General features: G+C 37.6%; 1 protein-coding gene across 1 annotated transcript in view; it reads right to left on the bottom strand.

Annotated features, from left to right (window-relative positions):
- The window catches only part of LOC110675223 (neural-cadherin-like), a 283,572-nt gene that overhangs the window by 178,285 nt on the left and 79,930 nt on the right, over positions 1-25,357 (bottom strand). Inside the window, 1 exon segment of the mRNA XM_021839649.1 lies at positions 18,895-20,660. Coding sequence (XP_021695341.1) covers positions 18,895-20,449 — 1,555 coding nt within the window. The 5' untranslated portion in view covers positions 20,450-20,660.

Below are 25,357 nucleotides of genomic sequence, written 5' to 3' on the forward strand. Positions count from 1 at the left end.
CAGGGAGAATTCTGAAGGGATTCCTCTAACAGAACTTTTCGGTGATTGTCCAGGAAGTGATACAGGAATGTTTAGGGTAAGTAAGTAATTATTCCAGGGTTATTCTCAGAAACTCCCCTATGATTTGAAAGAGAAAATCATTCCTTTCTTCCGGTAAATACTCCATTTAATCTCAGAGAGAATCTCAAAGAATTACTTCCAAAATTCTTCAAGCCAATAGTGACTTCATAGTTCTGAGATTTCTATAGATATGTTTTAATGAATTCGTCCCATAAATAAGAGATTAAGAGATTCCTTTGGACAGATACAATAATTCTTCGGGAAAGTGTGTGCAGATTGTTCTGAAGCACATTTTAAAATATAGAGGATTGTTTTGAACAAATTCTAGGTATTACTAGAAAATCTTTCAACTTTTGCTGCATTGCACTCCAAAAAATTTTCGAGGAATTAATGCACAAACTCCGTCAGAAATCCCTCCAAGAATATTTTGGAGACTTTCCACAAAATTTCTCGGAGAAAACCTCCAGATGATTCCCAATTAATTTTCGAGGTATATCGGTGTAGCTCCTTATGTAGTTTTACTAATTTTAAGGTAGCAATAGAGTTTTTTTGTGAAAAATTTCACCCTTGATGATTCCCTAAAATTTTCTTCAGGTATTAATTCAAAGAGTTCTTCGGGCGCATTGGTTGACATCACACAAGCAATTTTTCCGAGATTCATTTCAGCAAAATATTTTGCATTTCATTAACAAATTCCTTGATACATTTTTGATTTACCAGAATTAAGAAATTAGTTTGAAGTGATTGGAATATCCTAATGAATTCCTCCGAATTCCCACAGTATTTTTTAGAAGAAGTAAGATATTACCTTAAAAATTCCTCATGACCTTTTCAAAGAAATTTCCTTAAGATTACTCCTTAGATGTTTTCAAAGGGTTTCTCGAAAGATTTTTTTTTATTTCAGAAATATCTATAGAGACATATTGTAGTCACAATGTGATATTTTGTTCGAATTAATGTGAACCAAAGTATAAATATTTTTAATAAAATTTTGATGAAATAAAGATTTTTTTTAACTACCAATATATGTAACATAGCACTAACAACAAGAATGAAAGTAATATCAATCTACTATACACAGGCTTGATAGAAACTTCTCTGTGATGCAAAGATGAGGCTGTTTTTCTGAGGAGCTAAAGCTAAACTCAACATTTTCAACAAAGATCCTCAAGCGATTCGAGTGAGAGTGCAAAAACATGCGAGGAGTTTTCTGGTACTCTCTCTCCCTCTTGTTGCGATGCTCACCTTTACTCTCGCTTAAAAAAAAAACTCTTGAGTGTGCCGCCCGAATAAGACAGTCCTCGGGGAGCTGTGAGAACTGAGAGCTGCATCTTCCTCGCTCATTTTTCGTTGCCTCTCTGCTTAGCGTTTTTTTTTTGCTCCCCCGAAAAGAGGCAAAGGCAACACGCTGCACTAGAGTATGTCTCCGAACTCTGATGATGTTGAGGAGTAATATCAAGCCTGACTATACATAATTACATCGCATTTGTTTTGAGTATAGATTTTGCTATTAGTGATCCACTTACCCCACCATAGTGGGGCAAGTGGATCATTTGGTGCAAATTTGCAAGTCCCTCATACTCAATACACATAAACCATAGCCGTGCGGTTAGAGTCACCAGATATTTAGCCGCATCGTGCTAGGGAGTGTGGGTTCGATTCCTGCCTCAGGTCGGAAAACTTTTCGTGAGGAGTGTTTTCCGACTGTGCCACTGGGCGTTGCATGCTAGTCCGTTGTCAAGTGTGGTGCTTCCTTCAAAGGACATAATGCCCACTGGAAGCATTAACGTGCCAGTGTCTTTTTCAAAACCAGAAAAATGTTATCCACAGGAAAAAAGTTTGAATTACATTATTCACGTTAACTGTACATAAAAATGAAGTTAACTATTAATTTTACTGTATCCACTTATCCCACGGTACCTTATTTATAACTTGTATTATTCAATCTTTATAGGCTCTGTTTTTCGCTTTGGACAATCTGTTACTTTCTCCTTAATGGATAGATAAATATCTTTGTGATGAATGCAATGAAAATGTCAACGATGGGGTTAAATTCTTCACAGGAATTGTCTCGAATATTCGCTCATGTCAAATAACAGAATAGATTTACACTTCGAGCGCTGGAGACTTAAACATATTTTAAAATGAACGGCTTATTCTGGAGAGCCATGGTAAAACCTTCATGAAAGTGTGATAAGCAGCTCTGTTTTGCTAAAAACCTATGAGCTGGTATCGATTTAAGTAGGAACAAACTTCCTCTTCAGAAAATTCTTATAGACCTCTGTATGACACCATGAGGTCCATTCAAGATCATTGTTTTAATTCCTGGATTTATCCCGGATGCCCAGAAGTTCAACACCGAATGACATCATGACTCTGCAACTTCATAAGTTTTAGAAATTTTTGAAAGAAAATTCAATTCGATTTCAAATTATGGATGCTCTAATTATCTTCAAATACATGAGAAAATTGATAAAAACTTCTATGCATTTAGATAACATCATAATACCATTTCAGCTAAAGATTGCCAAATATTGAAAAATATTGGCAAAACCATTGCAGTTCCATAAATATAGCATCAAATAAAGTAAAAGATCAACCACTAATTCTTAGAAGGATTTTGTAAATTCTGGAGCTGCTTATTTTTGGTTGTCAAATATTTAGTATGTGATCTTACGTATTTCGGGCCTTTTTGTTCTCTACGTCTAAATTGTCTGAAATTCGACAGTAAGATACGCTTTTCTAGAAATTGGTCCTATGTGGAAGACTTATTCTACGTACTTTGTGAAAAAAAAAGAAATCTTAACGGCTAACGACCAGGCTTCGATTTTTTAGATATATAAATTCAGTTTTTATTGTCAAAGAATCGCACATAACCTTCGAATTCATTAATAAAATCAAATATGTGGCAGTAGTTTTTCGAATCGGAAGGGCAAAATACGGAGGATGCATTGCTCCTATGCCAAAGAAAATTGATTGCTTGCTGGCTTAAAAAAATGACATAGCTCCAAACAAGCATCGTCCCAGGAATCAAAGATCAAAAAATTGACCAAGAATCTGTCCAAGAATACCTAAAGGATCTTGATAATAATTTATCCATCAGAAAGCTCTCCATGAATTCACCCCTTAATTTTTACGCTGAGAATGCACAGTGGGCAAAAACCGACCCAAAATCGCACTTATTTCGTGCCGCTGATTTCAGGAGGTGGGAAGTAGCTATTTTCATTGAAAAACATGCGAGGAATCGAATGGCGCCATTTTCATTCACCGCACGCCATCGGAAGTACCTCATTTTGCCCCATTTTCCCCTTTCTGATATGAAGCTAGAGTTTTTAGGAGTTTATTTGCTTCTGCTGATTAAAATCGATGAATTATATAATTGAACACCCATCGGCAAACCAAATATGTATATGAAAAATAATATTTTTGGACAAACTTGACCAATGTACTAGTTTACCCCTTTTTCCCCTATAATTTAGACATTTTGATAGTTTCAATAAATTCCTCAAAAATGACACTTGATTTACAAGTCACAACTCGCAAACCCTTCCATTTAAAGTTTGCGAAATGGACTGAGGGATATATCGAACTATGCGGACCACGACGAATAGCTCATTTTACCCCTTTTCCCTAATATTTCTTCATATATGGCAGTGTTACGATATTTCATATTATTGCCGCCAGATTTTCAATTCAAACCGACAAATCCTATTGTAAAACAGTATGTGAAAGCGACATATGCGTGAACCATGCTTTACGAACCATGATAAATAGCTTATTTTGCCCCTTTTCCCCTATAATTAGCTTTATACGAAGGTTTTACTATATTTCTGAATACTGCATTGTTTTAAACTTAGATTTTAAACTTTAAACATATAATTTATTTTGTAAAATAGTATGGAAATTTGACAGATGCATATATCAAAAAAGGGGCAAAATGAGCTATTTATCATGGTTCGTAAAGCATGATTCACGCGTATGTCGCTTTCACATACTGTTTTACAATAGGATTTGTCGGTTTGAATTGAAAATCTGGCGGCAGTAATATGAAATATCGTAAAACTGCCATATATGGAGAAATATTAGGGGAAAAGGGGTAAAATGAGCTATTCGTCGTGGTCCGCATAGTTCGATATATCCCTCAGTCCATTTCGTAAACTTTAAATGGAAGGGTTTGCGAGTTATGAATTGTAAATCAAGTGTCATTTTTGAGGAATTTATTGAAACTATCAAAATGTCTAAATTACACTGCGGAACACGTTTTTGTCTCAAGCACCAAAATGCCGCTATTTACTTGATTAAGGGTTGCTGAAAACATTGCCGTTTTCAGAAATATCATAGCACGTCTAGATTTTGAGATATTGGATGTTGAAAATCCTAAATTTGACTATTTCAGCCAACTTGCATGCAAGTTTGCCAGCTTGTAAGGTAATTTATTTGCTTAATTTGCCTCAGAACTCATACTTCATGTGTATAACAATAATTATCAACAAAGTTCATAATATTTGAAAATCTCAAAAATCATTTTTTGATGATTTAAAAAGTATTGTATTTTGCCACATAAAAGAAACGAAGAGTTTTGTATGGAGACTGTTTGTATGTTAAAAAAATCGATTTAATCGAAATTTAACCGTGCAATTTCAATCAAATTATATCTTAAATGAAAGTTAAAGGCCTATTTTGCATGCTTGATGGATTAGATCACGAAAAATTTGAATAATTCATACTTTGAAATTCATGTAAACATCAATAAAACCAGTGTTTTAAACAACTTTGGCGACCTGTAGCTTAAAATCCTGACGTGTTGGAACATTTCTGAGAAAGGCATTAGATTCAGCAACCTTAAATCTACTAGAGACACATAATTTGATCCTTGAGACACGCAAATATGTCATTTTTGTTACGCTGTGTTATAGGGGGAAAAGGGGTAAACTGGTACATTGGTCAAGTTTGTCCAAAAATATTATTTTTCATATACATATTTGGTTTGCCGATGGGTGTTCAATTAAATAATTCATCGATTTTAATCAGCAGAAGCAAATAAACTCCTAAAAACTCTAGCTTTCATATCAGAAAGGGAAAAATGGGGCAATATGAGGTACTTCCGATGGCGTGCGGTGAATGAAAATGGCGCCATTCGATTCCTCGCATGTTTTTCAATGAAAATAGCTACTTCCCACCTCCAGAAATCAGTGGCACGAAATAAGTGCGATTTTGGGTCGGTTTTTGCCCACTGTGGAATGGCAGGAAAAATTCTCAATAATCCTGCAGAAATTGATACAAAATTTCGAAAGGAACATTATAAGTTGATACCACATTAGTCAAAATAGTACTCTACACAAGGCTTTTTCAAGAATCCGTATACGTTCCTCAAGGAATCCGCAAAAGCAATTGTTATTTAATGTATCCACTATTTTATTGGGAAACCACTAAGACTTGCCAAGGAATTTCAAAAAATTTCTTCGATCTCAGATTTTTATCAAAACTACTTAGAATTTAAAGAAAATCATCCAAAATTCTTATTCACTACCAATTTTATTTGCAATGCACTAATTATTTTTAGAGAAGTTCCAAAGGACATCAATTATCGACTCGATTCCAGTTAGGCTTCCTGAAAAGATGTCATCAAAAATGTACCACGGATATAACATTTAACAAGCATTTCATCAAGAACCTTGCCAGGAATCCCTAAGTACTTTTCTATGATCTCAATTATGTTGCGTAATATTTCCTTTCCTTGGAATTTATTTTTATCCCAGCCGTGCATCCCTTGGCAAAATTTTCTAGTGCTTTTTCCGGTGTGTTCTACAATTTCCCGTATTTTTTCCGGTTATTTGGAACTCACGGGGTTTTCCGCTTTTCCCGGATGGATGGACACCCTGTAAACTTTGAAAAAAAAAAATTAAGGGCCCATTAAACTACTCATAAGATGCAAATATTCGCAAAACCATGACACTGGCAAAATATGTTATTGTGTCAAAAAAGAAAAACACTTTCTTTGTTGTCTCCTTCGTCCTGTGATACCAAACAAAGTAATATTTCCAATAAAATGTTTCATTTTCGAAAGTGGAGAATTTATCACCAGGGTATGCGATGATAAGAACTTTTTGTGACTTTTGAAGAATAAACCTTTTATTTTTTTTTTTTTTGCTTTTGTTTTTTTTAAGGTTAGTAAAAATATGATTAAAACTGTTTAATATCAGAACATACTACGGTAATCAGAAACTCCATTCATTCAATCAAAACAATAAAAATAATAATTGTGTATGCTAAATTCACGATCAAACAATTTTTAGATTGTATATGGATCATACAGTTTAACATGTACAAGTCAACGTGATTCATAGTTTTACGCGTTTTAGCTAAATTATTACAATTTCACACGATAATCACGATTAAGAGGTGCGCAGCGAAAACGACGTGAAATTACAATTTATTTTGGCTGTGATTATATGTTTTACATCTTGCTCCAAAAAAAACCTTTGGGGTCGTACACAAATTATGTCACGCTCCAAGGGGGGGGGGGTATCAGGCATAGCGTGACAAGTCATACAAAATTTTTAGAGGACTCATACAAAAAGCGTGACAAAGAGAGGGGGAGGGGGTCGAAAAAGTCCAAATTTAGCGTGACATAATTTGTGTACCATCCCTTTCTACCGAAATCCAAATTTTCTTACAAATTCGTTCAGAAAATAAAACGAACTGGCCAACTTCTGAACCAGCCGCCTGTGACACGATGAAATTCATCACTGCGATATGATCTTTCTCTGCTCATATCCTGCTTCTGAGCCGCATATCATTCGCCCCATCAAGCCCTAACCTAATCAAATGAAGGAGCCAACTTACGGATGTTGACCCTCTCAACCGAAAATATGCCGTACAAAGTGATTCTGAGATCCCATCCATCGCCTTATCTCGAGATATAAAATACTCCCAGACCGGATAGATCCGAAAGGAAAACCCGGCTGCATGTTCCGTACGGGAAATGAGTTTTATTCGGTTTTATCGATGTCGAAATTTTCCGCTTCGGCTGGTTTTTATGGTAATAACTGTGTCATATATTGTGGGTTCGCTAGTCCGTTTGTTGTTCCCGTCCATGTCGTCAAATCGATTAACAACAGGTCTGATAACTAAACAGTTAGTGTGATGGGTAATATAGTGGAAAGTCACCCAAAGCTAGAAATGTAATGATCAAATTTTAAGCCATTTGACCGATAAAAACCTAACAAGACAAAATTAAGAAGGGGGGTGCTAGTAGATACCTTTTCCCCACATGTTTTATCTCCAAACGGTAGTTCCACGGATGACCCTTTTTCTCGAATGCCAGTTCCCCGAATAACCTGTTTTCCCGAAAAGTGACACAGTTAAAATGGGTGCAATAATAGTCTTCAGTGACAGGATAGCGAACTAGCAAGAACGATAAGCAATCAAAAGTGAAATGTTGTCTTTGTTTGCTGCGAGGAAGTAAACATAAACATAATTGCTGCCGAGTATTCACTTCCTTGCTGGGCTGACGTTGACCGAAAGCTCAAATGACGTTCAACAAACATCGATACGTTTTCATTCTGAGGAAATTGACTTGTGTAAGACTGATCGTGCGTTGGCATTCGTGCCACATTGCTTGTAGACCTCGACTTTCGAAAAACAAAATTTTCGGAGAAATAGGCAATTCGTAAAAACGGGATGTTTTGGAAAGAGGCGTCCGTTGAAATGACTTTCGAGGAATTGAAAGGGGGAAGTAGCATAGCCCTTTGAAAAGTTCGAATCAAGTGACCATAAACGAGACTTTACACCTTAACGGCTTGAGTGAGACTAGTTGATAATCTGGGCCGTGTAATCCCCTACACACGTTCACAACAAGAGAAAGAGAGTTCATAAAGTCAAGGATCTCGTACCAGTGCGGTTCCTCTACTCGTATGCGTTCTAGCAGCGGAAAAGGGAATGACGAGTTGTCGTCTGCCTATCGAAAAGGGGGAAGCGTCGGCAAATGTAATTTATTTCGTGATGGTGAAGCATAAATTTTATCTAAATTAGAGTGAGCATTATCGTCAGTTGAGTTGGGAGGGAGCTTTCCTGTTGGTGGTCAGGGCACTAGGATGACTCAGATGTGGTCGGTTTTTAGTTCGGTCTCTGAAATTATGAGAGAGGGTTGACCTTAAAGTGGATGAAAAGACAACATAGAAAATATTGTGCGGGTTCGGAGAAATCTCCCATCGGATTCATTAGCCGTTAACTGACTGTCACCATAAAGTCATGCGGTTTAAATTGAAGGCCCATTGTGAACTGGACTCCTCGTTGCGCTTTTCTCCTCTCGAGTTGGCATCGGTTAACACATCCTGATGAAGACACATCATCGTGCGGTTCATTAGAGCTGCATGTCTCTCCGTTCATACATATATGTATATTTGCTTAGTTATGATCCAATTTGCATCGATGGAGATGCTTTCGGACGGAGACAGATGCCAGAACACGTATCATCAAACGGAGCTGGTATTTGTTATTATCAACAAGATATCATCACCACTTGCTTGCTTGCTTGTTTAGCAGTACCAACCAACCAATAGTCAAACCTCGCGTTCCACACTTCGGTATGTGCTTGCGAAAACTATCTCCAGTGGTTTTCTGACATGTGTACATGAGACAACACGCTCATTAAAATTAATGAACCATGTGTGAGCATGTGAATGAGGGAAATTTAACTCTAGGAGATGATAACTCTATCATGACGATGCATGCTTTGAGGGTAACTGTTCTACAATCTGTGGAGGATGATTGTTAAGGATATCTTATGGCTCTTTCATGCAAGCTTTTGCGCTATATTCGAAGAGGTCATCCATCAAATTTATATATATTTCAAAATTTTTGTATTTTAGGTCCTTTTTTTCGGCTATATTAGTTATTAGAACATGAAAAGCTTGAATCGTAACACAGTTGAATAAATTTTCCATGCAAAATAATTTCAGAGGATCGTACAACGTATACATGCAGGAACGTGAATCATACTTGTAATTCAGTAGATAGAAACTCCATTCTTCGATTGTAGGTCGTTTGATTCACCTATCGCCGGATAAATTTTAATCAAGCTATCGACAAACAAATTTTGCACCATTAATTAATTGTTAAGTTCTAGGCAATTCCAGCCTAAGGAATGTTTCTATTGTAAGGTTTGGAAGTTAACATATACGCGACGAACATTTATCATATGTACAAATTTAAATTGAAACTGCGAAAAAATACATGTGCTCCGGTGGGGATTGAACCCACGACTCTCTATTCCATAAATGGGCGCTTCAATTTACAAGCTGCGGAGCCCTTTGTGAGACCCCGTGCTCGGGGGCAAAAATGCAAAAATGAGCATTCGGCAAAGAAAGTTCTTAGTTAATAACTTTGAACACATAAGAACACAAAGCTGAGAAGAATGCATTGTCCACGTTTAGACGTAATGTCAGAAAGAGAGAAGATCCTTCAAAAATTTTCAAAACCATCATTATAAAAATTCATGGATGGAAAATTAATCATTCTGTTGGCAGTTTGTAACAGATTGAAAATATTTATATGAAGATCAATTTTGCTCATTTTGCTGCCACCATAAAAATTGACAAGTTTTGCACTTTGTCAGTGAACCGTGACACATTGGTTAGGAACCATTTCTATACCAAAGTTCTGATGTAAAATCCCAGAATGCGGTGTTCAATAGTATCGGATAATCCCTATAATTCCAAATTAAAGCGTAAAAGCATATTTTTCCCAGATTGTGCTTGTCCCCCTGTTCAACATGTAAGCTTGCTTCTGTCTACCCAAGCTACCGAATCCGAACATAAGACCGCTGCTGAGAGATCTAACAGTGAGTCATGGGAACCAAATCTCCCAGTCGACCACTTGGCTAGATTGAACCGCATCAACGTCGTTTCCACCTCCCTCTCTCTCTCTTTTGGTTTCCGCCTTCTTCTCCATCAAACATTTTCATCAACCTCATCATCATCGTGTCATCTGCTGGTTTCGAAAACCTTGAAGAGTCCGCTCCGCAGTGAAGGTACCAATACCCGATCAGAAGAAAATAGCAAGCCTGTAACAATCACATGCCAGAATAAGCTTTAATACCTCTCGAGCTGGAGAAAAATGATGCAGAATATCAAATTTCCAATACTTACTACCTAAATAAGGTATCAAAGAGCCCTGCATAAGAGGTAAAATACCAACAAAAAGTATCTCACGTAAAATCTACAAACACCACACAGATAATTGGATAAGATATTGTAATACTTAAATAATACATGACGGATTTTCATATAAAAGTGAATATTTTAAATAGTAGTTCAATACCTCCAGCAGCCCTCAAACATGTTTTCCAATACCAAAGTAATACCATATTAAGGTATTGTTAATACCTGGACTTCTGAAAAGTCAAAAATGAAGATCCTTCGAAAATTTGCAAAGCTTGATTTGTTAATAAATACAACTTCAATAACATGGTTTGCTATTTGCTTGTTATTCAATACCTAGGGAATAACGTTTTGAGTTTGTGAAAATGAAAACTTTGAGAATAGCATCCTATGTTATGCTGGTTATGGTATTCGTTTGTTGTATTTTTCTGCTCGGGTAGGCCCGTCGGTTGGCACTCGAAAATAGATCCCCTGTGTGCGTTTGATGCGTATGCTTACGGTTTTATGACCGCCGCCAAGATCACGGTTAGGCACAATGGGGAGCCGAATGCGGCGATGCTGAAGCCCGGCTAAGTAATTGAGTCGGACGGAAGAAACACTGCCTTTGGGTGCTTGTTTTGTTTTTACTGCCCAATCGGTAAACATTCGGAGGATATTCCTTGGAGAGAACGCAAATGGGGCCTTGTTCAGAGAATGGAAGCAAGTTATGCTATTATTCTATAATCAGAATTCAACACAAACATTTTTCCACGGAAAAAACATCTCACTCCAGTATTTCATCTGCCAGAGTTTTGTTGTTCTACACTACTGCCAACATCTGGAGTCGTTCTGGTAGATGCGTTCAAAATCAAACAACGCTCATATGTGGCTAGACGCTACGCTCATTGCGAGTGCATCGCCCATGGGCGTTACCAGAGGATGGTAGAAGACAATTGCCCCCTCCCCCTTACACAAACCAACAGATAAATCCACTGGAGTAATATGAAAAATAATCTTCTATTTGATATTTTCAAGATTGACTCCAGCATTAATATGCATACCACATAAGAGTATCCTTGCAGAATTCTTGTAAAAAAAACTTCCATTTCCACGAATTTTCAGGTGTATACAAATTATCTTACCAGACATCATGTTAAGGCTTCTTTAAGAATTCATCACTGATCTAGCATGGAATCTGCCAACAAATCTTGGGCTTGAGCTTAAATGGCCGCCCATGTTTGTTACTCCAGAATCGCCAGCTCAGTTGCACTTACACAACGAACCAACCAGAGATTAACAGACACCCTCAGTGGTGATCTTCTATTTTTAGGCAACAATGACATCTGCCACGTCAGAATGTAGACCAATGAGGAGAAAAGTGAAGGAATTAATATTGCATATAAAACTGGCCGCAGTAGACCAGATGTACCCCTGCATCTACGTCAGTCGTGCAGGAAGGTATAGGGGTAAGGCAATTTTATGGCAGAGAGGCTTGCTTTTTGATTCGCAGACTACCTATGTATCAGGCGTAAGAAATGGCGGAATTGAATGGAATAATGGAAGCGTACGGAAATGTTTTTTGTCCATCCCTGGTTCTAGCCATTGCTATAAACGAATAAACGAAGTTTCCAGAAAAACAAAAGCAGTTGAAACAACATATTTGCTATAATTTTTCTTAACAAACTTGTTTACAGAAAAATACACACTAAATTTTCATCAAAAAATTGCCCAAAACAGAGTTAAACGTAATATACTCAAAAAATAGCAGTTTTGAGCAAAGTTAAGAGAAAATGTAAAATTGACATTTGTCGCACGATCTGACTAATTTCTCTAAACTAGAAGATAATATGTGGATTTTAGGAATTTGCAAATTTTTCCGTGAGTTTATACGTAGGTCGAACTTTTACCCCGCTGATTCGAACTTTTCCCCACTACGGGCCAAAAGTGGTATCCAAGCATTTATGCAAAAACTAATACACCTTAAAGCATCCTTATGATAGGCCTTGGAACGCCCTGACATAAACTATTGAAAAAGATTTTATCTTTATTTGGTTCCATACAACGAAAGTTTGGTTAAACATTACTATATTGACGTCGAAAAACAAACAAATAGCCATAACTTTTCCAAATCACAATCGATTTTTAAGATATTTGGAGTAGAAGTCTCTACCTTGAATAGCATTTAAACCACCATGATGTCTATAAGTTTTGTTTTGAATTGAACTAGAAATCTTTAAAAGAAACTCTTGATCCACTTTACTCTACTGGGATTGAATTTATGTACTGCTGCTTATGAAGCATAGGAAGTAGCCATTAGACCACAAATCCGGTCCACATGAAATCTGCCAATAAATCTTTATGAAAATCTTAAAGTTATCCTCCTTTTTATCCTCAAGAATCTTGCAAGCAAAACTGCCAGCTATATGAAAATAAAACTAACCAAGCATTATTCGAAGGATTTACCATGAAATCCCACCACATATTCTTCTTTGAGATCCTCGACGCATTTCTCTTGATATTCCTTTTTTTTACTTATATTAATCCAGGAATTCCTCCAAAAACTACACCAAGGTTTTGCTTTCTTGAAATTCCACCCATAAACTCCGAATTTAACAGTGAGTCCTCAGCCCCAATGTTTTAACAGATTTTCCGAAAAAAAATTAGGGAGGAGTTTCTCAATCAAAGAAATCCTTAGTGAAGAATCAGCCATTCTGTTTTGAAATTTATTAAAAAAAAAACTTTATGAATTGTTCGTCGAATTGCATTTTTTTTAACATAATAGGAATATTTGATGGTCTTTTTCAAGTATTCATCTAATAATTCGCCATCTTCAGGGATTCTTGTATTGATTTATGATACATTTTATTACGGGCACTCATTTTACACTTTATCATATTCACACATCGCATATTTCATCGATATTTCTTTAGAATACTGCTTTTTTGCTCAATGATTCAAAATTCTATCAAGGTAATTCATTAAAAATTCGAAAAAAATCCCAATATTGCACAGGAATTTCTCCAAAAATAATTCCTATGCCACCTCTAGAAACATCTTTAGAGATTCCTCCTGTTTGTTTTTCAGGCATCGCTGCTCGAATTCTTCTAGCAATCATTCCAGCCATTGCTTCTAAGAATGTGAAGTATGAAGAGAATATTCTTGCGAGAATATTGTTAGACTTCTTTCAATGTTTTGCTAGGAAGTCCTTCAAGAATTTTTTTCATACTCCTCTAAAACGCATAATTGTTTTCCCATGAACTATAGGATTTTTTCCAGGTTTTTGATTTTAAAAATTATATTAGGAACGTGTTCTTCTTAAGGCAATTTAACCAGCACGATCTAAAACAATTCCCAAATGGTTTCAAAGATATTTCGAAAAAATAGCCGCGTATGGCCTTAGGAAGGCCCTTTCAGCTATTAATATTGAAATTTGCTATAATTGAATATTTTTGTATATATTGTCTCTGAATGGCTGAGAGGTATTCATTGAGAAATTTATAAAAGATCTTTGGAAATTTATAAAAGAGGTTTGGTTTCAATGCATCTTAACCATAATATTCACTCTCTTTTTTGGTACGAGGCGAGAAAACGGTCAAGAGCAGAAACTCTCAGAGATTACAACGGTGTCAAGGCGGTTGGGGTGATTTATGTTTTGCATAAAATCGGTAATAACTTCCACAAGATTCAGTCTAAAGCAACAAAATACCGCTATTTACTCAATTTAAAATTGCTGAATTCATTGCCGTTTTCAAAAATGTCATAGCACGTCTGGTTTTTGAGAATATCTGTTAAAAATTTTAAAACAATGTGTTGTTTATCAATTTCAATCAACTAGCATGCAAGTTTAACAGCTTGTATGCTGATTAAAATGCCTAATTTATTGAATAAATCAGTTGTTAGGTGCTAAAGAATACGAATAAGAAAAATTTGTATTGATTTCCTTTTTAAAAAAGTTCATATTGATGCTTTGGGAGAGTATTGTACCTGACTGTATGAAGAAAACGACGTATTTTGTATGAAGGATACAAACATGTTTAAAAGCTCGATGAGATCGAAATTCAATCGTAAAATTAGAAGTAAGAAAAAGTTTAGTTCCTTTTTGGCATGTTCCAATTTTGTTTGAACATCTATGAAACCAAGATTTTATACAATTTTGACTACGTTTAGCATGAAATTGTACAGTGCTGGATCAGCGGCAACGGATTTGACGTCCCCAAATTTAATAGAGACACATAATTTGAACTTTGATACAAGCAAAAACTGTATAAAGCTTCATATGGGATTATAGCCCTGCAAACATCTTTAGAATTAGTTCTCATTATGAGATGAAAAGCTGGTACTAACATTGCAGTACTTACACTACCCGTCATAAATACGGACTCACTAAAATAAGTATTGCAACACTCAGCTGAATATTGAATCACCCTGAAAAGTTTAGCATCACCTTAAAACAGGTAATTTCACATTGCTATATCTCGAGATCCATACGACTTGCAAAGAAGCGATCTTCAGCAAAGTTGTTCAGGGGATCAAGGACATCCGGAAAGCGAACAGTTTAATTCGCGATTTTGCTGCTAGGTGGCGCTAGTGAGCATGCAAAATTGAGCATTTCAAACTAGTTCTAGCTTGTGATCCATAGGAGATAGAAAGTTCGGGTCTTCGGCAAAGTTGCTCAGGGGTTCAAGGACATCCGAAAAGGGAACAGTTTAGTTCGCGATTTTGCCGCTAGGTGGCGCTAGTGAGCATTTCAAACTATGTAGTTCTAGCTTGTGATCCATAAGAGATAGAAAGTTTGGGTCTTCGGCAAAGTTGCTCAGAAAGTCAAGGACATTCGGAAAGCGATCAGTTTAGTTCGCGATTTTGCCGCTAGGTGGCGCTAGTGAGCATGCAAAATTGAGCATTTCAAACTAGTTCTAGCTTGTGATCCATAAGAGATACAAAGTTCGGGTCTTCGGCAACGTTGCTCAGGGGTTCAAGGACATCCGAAAAAAGAACAGTTTAGTTCGTGATTTTGCCGCTAGTGAGCATGCATTCAAAAATGAAGTGTCACATGACATGAATCATTTGGATATAAAGCGAATCATATCTGAATAAATTGAACAAGAATGTAATTGGTCCTGAATTACTTGTGCATGAAGTGAATTACCTTAAACATTTGACTATGAAGTGAATCAGACATAAATCACATGAAGTGATTCTCACCTGAAACACTTGAATATGAAGTGAATTGGACATGAGTCTCGTGGATATGGAGCTAGTCAAATCTGAAATACTTGAATAAAAAGTGAATGAGACCTGAATGCCTTAAATTTGCTTCAAAAATCAAACATCAATCACTTGGATATTGAACTTATCAAATCTGAAAAACGTACATAAATTGATTCAAATTACTTCAACTTCCAAATGTCAAAGGATTTCTGAACAGCATTCTGGAAATTCTATCTTATCAAATTCATAATGTTTGAGTACAGTCATCCCTCCAGAGTAAACTGTTTCTTGGATGCCCTTGACTTTCCGAGCTGACTTTGCCGAAGACTCAAACTTTCTAATTCATCTGGCTCGAAAGATAGTATTTGTTTCATATATTTAATTAAATATGCGTACTAGTGTAACCTAGTGGCAAAATTAGGAATAGAGTTTTCAAATTTCCCGGGAAACGGGAAATAAATTTGTCATTTCCCGGGAAATCCCGGGATCCCGGGAAATTTTCAAAAACGTGAAAATAGAGCAAATTTGATGATTTTCTTAATTATTCGTATTTTTGTTATATATTTTTTATACCAGTAAACTTGTATGGTACCTACATTCTCTTTTTTGTAAGTAGTTTATTTATGTTTCTCAGAAAAAAAAATTGATTTCGATGTGTACGGTAGGCTTCAGAACAACACAAATTATGAGATTGAGTCCATGTGGAGATTCTTGACAAATAGTATGAAGTTCAAATAATATGTTCAGGACGGACTCGGTTATCCGGATTTTTACACTCGATTATCCGGAGTTTGTCCTTTGATATTCTTGTTTTTAAGCTTTTATGCATAAATTTGAGATAATTTGGTATTGCAATATACAATATGAATGGTTTTGCAGCTTTGAATGTAGGTATAAAGAGGGACCTTGAAAAAAAAAAGTTTTTTGTATGCCGGTCAAAATAAGTTCTTCCCAAGATCCCTAATGTTCCTAGAAATAACTTCTGGCTACGCCACTGAATTATATAAATAAAACAACGAAAAAAGATAATATTGAAGTTCTTTTAATGCAGTTGTAATGATTCGATTTTTTTTAATGATTCGATTATTAGGAAGATTCGATTATCCGGAGTGAAAAAAAAATCGATACAACGGATAATCGAGTCCGACCTGTACCAACATTAAATCAAACCTTTCAAGCACTAGAATAAAAACCAACTAGAGTCTAACGATGGAAAATGTGGTTAAATCCATGAAAACTTTATGAGCATACTCAATTCATGGATGATCCATCGAAAAATCCTGTATTTTGTATAGCATATAATCTATTTTGGAAAAAAAACATATCGTCAAAGAGCTATTTATTTTATCAACAATTATTTGATTACAAAAAAAACAACAAATCAATATCGAAGTATAACGGGAATCCCGGGAAATCTCATTTCCCGGGAAATGTTCCCCGGATTGAAAACTCTAATTAGGAACCAAAAAATTTGATGTTTGGATGTCCTTTACTTTATTTCTGTTCTTTACTTACTGAAGACTCGAACTTTCTATCTCTTGTGGATCGCAAGCTAGAACTAGTTCAAAATGCTCAGTTTTACATACTCACTAGCGCCATCTAGCGGCAAAATCGCGAACTAAACTGTTCGCTTTCCGGATGTCCTTGATCCCCTGAGCAACTTTGCTGAAGATCGCTTCTTTGCAAGTCGTAAGGATCTCGAGATATAGCAATGTGAATTAACCTGTTTTGAGGTGATGTTAAACTTTTTGGGGGTGATTCAATATTCAGCTGAGTGTTGCAATACTTATTTCAGTGAGTCCGTATTTATGACGGATAGTGTACATGTTTGAAATATTTTTCAAAATGTCTCCATAGTAATTTCCATATAGGGAGTCGGATCCCATTCTTGGCTTTTTTGATTCACTTGAGCAGTGGGGTTTTTTGAAAGCTTCAGAGCTCATATTTGGCCACAATATGCGTCCTACTGAAAATAAGAATTGCAAACTTTCAACAATTTATCCGAGAAAAAAACCCATTTCCAAAGTGAATCATGGAAGTGCCCAAGTGGTTCTGCACCCTAAACACACATTGTTTTTGAGCCACCTATAAATCATCACCGAAAAAGCTGAAAATTTGACGGAACAATGATAAGAATGCTAAGATATGGGAGTTTGGACTATAATTTTTAAATTTTGAAACGCCCTACTGTACATTCGCTGGAATAATTTCCAGAAAAAACAACCACTCGAAACAAGCTTTCGTCGCAATGAGTCGTGGAATGAAACTCCCGAAAACGTCACCACACTATCGTAAACATTTGGCACAACTCGTAAAACATTGCACTCTTACTGTGACATTGAGGATGACGAGAACATGGAATGGCGCCCATCAACGGTGCAATAAATCTGTCCTCGCATTTTCATTCGCGCTCATCATTCTCCATACATACGACATGAGTAACATAGCGTTGACGTTTTACTGTCCACGGAAATCGTTTCCTGGGTGACACCACCCCGTGACTCTTGACTATCATTTCGGACGTGAAATCCGCAACTTATAGCACAATCCAGAACATGTTCCCCGATTTCGGTTGGTATGTAGATGTCCTCTGGAGAAAAAAAAACGTTGAAAGTAATAAATCGCTTGCCTCGTGGTAGTTTTCCCATTCCGAGTGCTACTGCTGGCAGGCTATTAAACTTTATGTAAAACATGGTTCTAGGAGCAATAACAGGCCCCATCGGAAGTGGGCCACACAACCACCGGGAACCGGGAGCAAAAGGTCCAGAACGCACGCGGACGCAGGAATCGTTACAAAAAAAAAAAAAAACATGCGGCTGTGTTATTCTGGTTGGCTAGAGGAATTTTGTTTCAACATGCTTTTCGGTGGTGGGTAGCCGATTGCGGATTTCACAAAAAGGCAGCTGCTCGGTAAATGCTTTGCGGAATGGAGGGTCATAAATAATTGAGCTCCAAGTATGAACAATTTCCGAGCAATTGAATAAGGAAGTGAAGAAAAATGAAGGGTTTTATGGTAGATTTTCTTGAAACTGTTTCAGGACTGTTTTTTATCATACAAAGCAGTGGCGTTTGTGTGCATTTAATATAATAAATCAAATCAATTCCAACAAATGTTCACTATGAGTTTTACTAAATGCAAATGAAATTGTTTCTTATATGAATCGGTTGAATACTTCAAAAATCATGTCACGTTTAAGTATGTATAGAAGACACTATCTTTAATCAAAGGCTGAACAGACTGAATGATGACAATGTTATTTTGGTAAGAACCACGGCAACCAGAGTCTAAAGATATTTTTGATAATGTTCCAAAAATATTTTGTGGAAGTTTCATGAAAGTGTTTAGAATAGAATAGAACAGAATACTCTCTGTGTGTGCAACGCTTGAACAAGTCAAAAAGCGCACCACATCTTCATTCAACGAGACATCAAAAAATCCACATATTTCATCCCCATCTGTTACAAACCTTCAGACATCACTTACCTCCATTTCCCTGGTTGCTGATGATCACCCAGAAGTCGATGGTCTTCTCCGGACCCAGCTCCTCGTAGTCCCACTTCTTCTTGACCCGCACGGCTCCGTTCGTTTCCACCGTTACCCACGGATTTTCGTCACGAATTTTGAACGTTTCCTTATCGGTTTCCTTCTCCAGCTGGAACACATTCCTGCCCTCGGTGTCCCCGTCGGCTTCAGTAAACTCAATCCGTTTGGTAGGCCTTACCGCTCGCGTTACCCGACGCTTGTCGCGACGGTGCGAGTGCTGGTACTCATGTCCCATGTGCTGCATCACCACCGGAATCGGATCCGGAGGAACGAATTCTATGAGAACCCGAGCTGGCTTTTCGCTTTTCAGGCTCGGAGTACGGATATCGTGCGCTTCAACATCGATGAACAGCTCGGACATGTCCGGTTCGCCGGCCAGCAAAAGTTCACCAGTTTGCGGCACGATTACGACGGTGTTGCTTGGGTTCATCAGACGGTAGGCCACTTTATCCCCGTCGGCGTCTTTGGCCTCTACTTTTCCTACACGGGTGAATCGTTCCCAAGAGATTGTCTCGTTGCCGAAGTTGTTGGTAGATTTGACACCGTTCACCGTAAAGCGGTAGTCTGGCTTAGTGAAGACAGGGTGGTTGTCGTTGGCGTCGAGGATTTTGACTTGTAACTTAACTTGAGCTTTGTTGATTTTCTTGGGATCTGTTGCTTCGACCACAATCGTATACTGATCTTGGGCCTCGCGGTCCAAAGGTTTATTGGATACGAGCCAAACACCGTGCTTCCTGGTGTCGTCAATGCGAACGGTGCGATGGATCTCCCCGGTGCTGCTATCCTCCAGTGCGAACTCGTGACCGTTGTTCCCGTTAGCGATCGAGTAAATAACCGATTTGGCACCGCGCGCGGAGTTTGCCTGTAGAAGCGGAAGTTCACGAACTCGCGTACCGGCGTTTTTATTTTCGAGTAACTCACCGACCGTTTCACCGAGAGTACTGGGGAAGTGTAGCATGTCCTTACGGTTCATAATGTACAACTGTAGCTGGTGTGTGGCAGTGGAATTCGGGGTCTCCTCCAGGACGACCAGTTTTACCGGCCGATTGACTAGCGGGGAGAGATCCGAGGTCGTCATGACCATACCGTCGTCCAGGACGGTGAAATATTTGGAATAGTCGGTCTCCAGAAGCCGATAGTTGAGTGGCTTCGACGAATAGGTCGAGATCGACGAAAATGGAGAATTAGGACTGGTGAAGTTCGCGGTGAACTTTTGAATGCTGTAGCCGGGATATGTATCATGGGGCAGGACTATGCTTATGAAGTTGTTCGCCGGATCGAACTTGAATTCTTCGCTGCTCGAGCTATGATGGCGATGGTGCTTACACGATACTAAGACAACATTAAGATTAAACACTAGCACTACTACGATGACTAACATTGAAACACTGAATAATTTAGATCGATGGCTGCGTTGCGTTATGATCGGCCGGTTTTCGACCTGGACCGAACTGCTCGATCGCCGCATTTTACAGGCGGCTACGAGGTTCCACATTTTTCTGGGGTCTCGCACCGATACACTTACACTAATTTTATTTTCTAAGCGAATTTCGATTCTAGGTATTCATTCACTTGGTATACCACATTACTCACGGAAAACCGGACATTAACGGATGTCGATAATCTTACAAACAAACACTTCACTTGCAAGCCTTTGTGGCATCTTGTGCCGAAGTCTTCTCCATCATCGTTGTCGAAGAAATCACCTGCAATGAGAAAAGAAGAAAAAAAATAATTAAACCACAGGAAAACCTACCAACGATCGATCATAATTTGATTTGATGAAATTGAGATCACAACACTGGGCGTTTGCGTTCGGATGAGATCAAACCTCTAGTGGTTGATTGACCCCGAATTGTGCGGATATCGATGGGAACAGGAAACCACAGCTGATTGATCAAAATGGGTGATTTGAACTATTCAGTTCACGTTCTAGCTCCAGAAAGATAGATGACGACCATTCAAATTTGAGATAACCACCAGTCGCAACGAAAAGCAACCCTGAAGCTGGATCACGTGGCCCGGACATATCGGATGAAATTAAATTCCATTCGATACAGACCGTTTCCCTCGCGTTCTCTCACGTGGAAACCAAGAATTGAATTATGAATGTACATCGAAGCGAGAGCAATAATCCACCAGAGCAAAATGATGGAATGAATTCTAGCAGCGAGCAGCCAAAGCATCGTCAAAACAAAAATTGAAAACCGAACGATTCAGCATCAGCACCAATCGAAGCAGCATCTTCCGGAAATTATACGAGCAAATTAACGGTCAAATACCTTCTTTCGGACAATAAAGTTGGTAGTGATGCTTTATCAGATGAATTTTGTTCTCCATTACGTATTATCTCGATGATTTTCGAAATTAAATGTTATTTCTACAGTTGAATAGTACCCTCGCTAGAAGTTCACTATGACTCTATTGCCCAGATGACTGAATTAACATTGAAAAAAAGACCATTTAAAAAAATCAATTTAAATCCTATCCCTCCGCAATCCGAAAGAATTGTCTCGAACTCACGATTAAATATTTAAATTGAAATAACGAAGCTTCAGCTTCAGCACCTATCTGCTCCGGTCATTGTCACACGGGGTTCGGCACCTGTTCATCTCTTATTCAAGACGAAAGCGAATCATACCATTCGCAGTTGCTTTCGGTCTACCTAGATACGGAGGGTCAGGTCGAAAGAAAAGAGATGGATTTAATTAGAATTTGCATGAGAATGGCACCGGACGGATGGATGAAGACTTTTATTCAAAATCTCGATTCGTAATTAATTTGTCGGCACTTAAGGTGAAGATGCATCGAAGCCAACCTTCAAATTTTCAAGAGCACGGATTTGGAGAACCAAACATCCGTTTGAGCTGAAAACCTAATCGATTGGTCACCACCAGCTAGTAACCAGTCGATTAAGTTTTCAGCTTAAACGAATGTTTGGTTCTCCAGATCCGTGCTCTTGAAAATTTGAAGGTTGGCTTCGATTCATCTTTACCTTAAGTTCGAATCCCACAATAAGAATTCTACGGAGGGAATATAGTTCAGAAGCTTTGTGGAATAAGACGTATAGGATTGAGTGACAATTGTGAAACGTATTGTAACTAATATGCACGGTTGAAGGCTGTCGGAAACGCGGAAAGGGATGCCGATGAAAGCGGAATTGATGTGTCGATCTGTCATAGCCGCTACGGTCGTTAACGATAGATAGATCGAGTTTCACAGAGTTAGCTGCGGTACAAATGAAACGTGAGCTGTGCAGTGTCTGTCGCTACATAAACCAGTGGCATTTGCTTTGTCAGTACTGTAGTACAAATAGATAATATTTGAGTCATTTTAAGGTTACGTGAAAAGATTTCCAGTGTGTGCCGATAAAAAATGACTGATTTTTTATTTTCGAAAAAATATATCTCAACAACTAAAACACATACATCGCTGAAAATTTGGCAGTAAACGTAAAATTTTCTAAACTTTCAAGAAAAAATGAGAATGTTCTCACAGTGCTGTTCAGCAATAGCCCCTTTTGTCCCGAGGCCTTCAAAACACGAAAAACGGATTTTTTTTTTCATGTAAAAACGAATATTTGTGAAATTTTATATATATCTTGAAAAGTCAAAATCTTTAGCTTTCATTTTGTCCAAGATTTTTTACATTGAAATATATATAAAAAAAATTACTTTTTTAGTATATATTTATATTTTTTTCATGTAAAAAACATTTTTTTCAGAGTTTTATATTTTTCCAGAAAGAAATCTTAAGCTTTCGTTTTATTAAAAAATATCGAAAATCGGTCAAGCGGTTCAAAAGTTATGATACTTATAAAAAAATAAAAAATTTGCGAAGCCGCGATTTTTTTTTGGTCATCTTATTTTGGAAATGGTCACCCTTATCAAAAAATCCAAAACACGTGTATCCTTATTTCGGATAAGGAACAAAATAGCAAATTTTCACGGAATTCGGTGACCCACTTGATCGTTTTTTCATGGAATGGCTGTATATATGTAGTGCACAACCCATTGAAATTAAAAGGAATTGCTAGAATTAAATGTGAGATTATTTAAGTTCAATTGATCGTTGTTCAGACAGACCGGACTAGATGATATTTTGGCATTCTAAAGATACTTTAAGGACTCCATTAATTCTGATTTTCCGGTGCTATTTGGTACAGATACATCATCAAATACCTTAACCTTCATCCATCCAACATTTCACATGCTGAAAAGCACACAAGTCCTGATTGGGAATTCATCCGGTAGGTGGCGCTTATTGGGTATTTATCTGCAAGGTGTCCCTATAGTTACGTTTTTCTTTTTCAATTTTAAATATCTTGAGATCCTTGTAGTTCAGAAGGTTGTTGTTAAGCAGATCAAGGGCTGTCTGAAAGTGAAACGATTTACTGAAAATTCATCGCGCAAGAAATTTCTTTTTCAATTGCTGTATATTGAGTTTTCAGGAAAGTTTTTCAACTGATCAAAGGCAATCGAGCAGGTCAAAGGCGGTGAAAATATAACGCGAGGTGGCTCCAGTTTTGTAAACTTTTTCCATTTCCATAGACTTATGTTCCAAATAGTGAATGAAAATGAAATGAAATGCCCTTCCCCATACAAAATAAAATGATTTAAATTCTTTTTCTCCACTGTGAACATTAGCCTTGCCGGTAGTCCTTTCTAATACATAAATATTTGGTGTTCATCAGGATCATAATGTAGCAAAAATCTTACCAACGCAATCCTTCGGAAACATTTTGAATCAATTTAATCAGTATCAGATACACCTTAACAGTCAATCCATATTTACTGTAGACAACAATCTTCGTTCGATTTTACACCGCCAGATATACCTTGCCCTGCTGAAACTTTGCCGAAAGTATCAACTTTCTAGCTTATCAGGAACTCTATAAATAGAAAATTGAAGAAAGATTGCCACTAGACAACCTAGCGGATAAAATCCCGTTTAGATTTATCACCGCCAGTCTTCTAGCTTTTCAAGATCTCAAAATACAGCAGATTGAAAAATAGTGGTAACTAGTACACCCTATCGATGATTTCTCAACCGTATGTTTCTCTACCAGATCTGTTGAACAACTTTGACAAAGACACCTACCTTCTAACTTATCAGGGATTTAAGATATAGAAATTTGAAGAAAATTTGTTACTAGCGTCATCTTGTGGATAAATTACCAATTGAATTTGTTACAGCCAGATATTCCTTGATCTACTTCTAACTCTTTAGGTTCTCGAGATATAAAAGATAGACGAAAATGTGTTACTAGCACCACCTAGCGGATGAATTTCCAACCTGATTTGTTACTGCAAGTGTGAAAATTCGACACTTTGCGCGACGTTCGTTTCGTTGCCATGGTCGGCAGTCACAGCACGAGCGTTAGAATGAACGTCGAAAAACACAAAAAAGTGTCAATTGAAAGTCGTCTGACACGATGCCATTTGCATAAATCATAAGTTTTGTATAGAATTCAGACATCGGATCATAAACAACATGACTAGTTTGATTTTATCTATTATGTCGAATGTGACACATAAACAGTGAAAGCAGACCAGAAACAAACGAAACCGTAACGTTCCCTAGCAAAGCTATCGTGGTCAGTGGCATTCAAATGAATGTTTAAAGGAAACGCTGCCGAATATCAGCGAAAACGTGTCGACTACCGTGATTGATTACAACACTGCACTGGTTACTGCCAGTTGGCCCTTGATTTACTGAACAACTTTGTCGAAGAAACTAACCTTCTAGCTCTTCAGGATCTCGAGATAATGAAGATTGAAGGAAATTTATTATAAGCACCATCTAGCGGATATATTCACAGATTTGTAAAGTACTACCAACTAACCCCTTGCCGAAGACACCAACCTCCTAAGGTACACGGTACTCAAATCTACTTTTTTGATTCTCTATTGAGATTCTGCTCAGAGAGTTCGAATACATTAAAAAAAGGACCAACCTTCTAGCTCTTCAGGGTCTTGAGATATTTGTTGGGTTGGCCAAATTGGATACCCTTGACGATTTTTACGAGATCCAGTCAATGCATTTGCTTTACGGATGATATGGACATTGTCGGCCGAACATTTGAAAAGGTTGCAGACCTGTACACCCGCTTGAAACGCGAGGCAACGAAAACTGGACGGGTGGTGAATGTGACCAAGACAAAGTACATGCTAGTTGGTGGGCCTAGCGTGACAGGGCTTGTCTAGGTAGCAGTGTTACATTAGACGGGGATACGTTCGAGGTGGTCGACGAGTTCGTCTACCTTGGATCCGTACTGACGGCTGACAATAACGTTAGCCGTGAAATACGGAGACCGATCATTAGTGGAAGTCTATGGCCTCCACAAGAAGCTGCGGTTAAAAAAGATTCACACTCGCACCAAATGTACCATGTACAAAACGTT

The sequence above is a fragment of the Aedes aegypti genome, chromosome 2 (assembly GCF_002204515.2).
Source record: "Aedes aegypti strain LVP_AGWG chromosome 2, AaegL5.0 Primary Assembly, whole genome shotgun sequence".
NCBI lineage: Eukaryota > Metazoa > Arthropoda > Insecta > Diptera > Culicidae > Aedes > Aedes aegypti.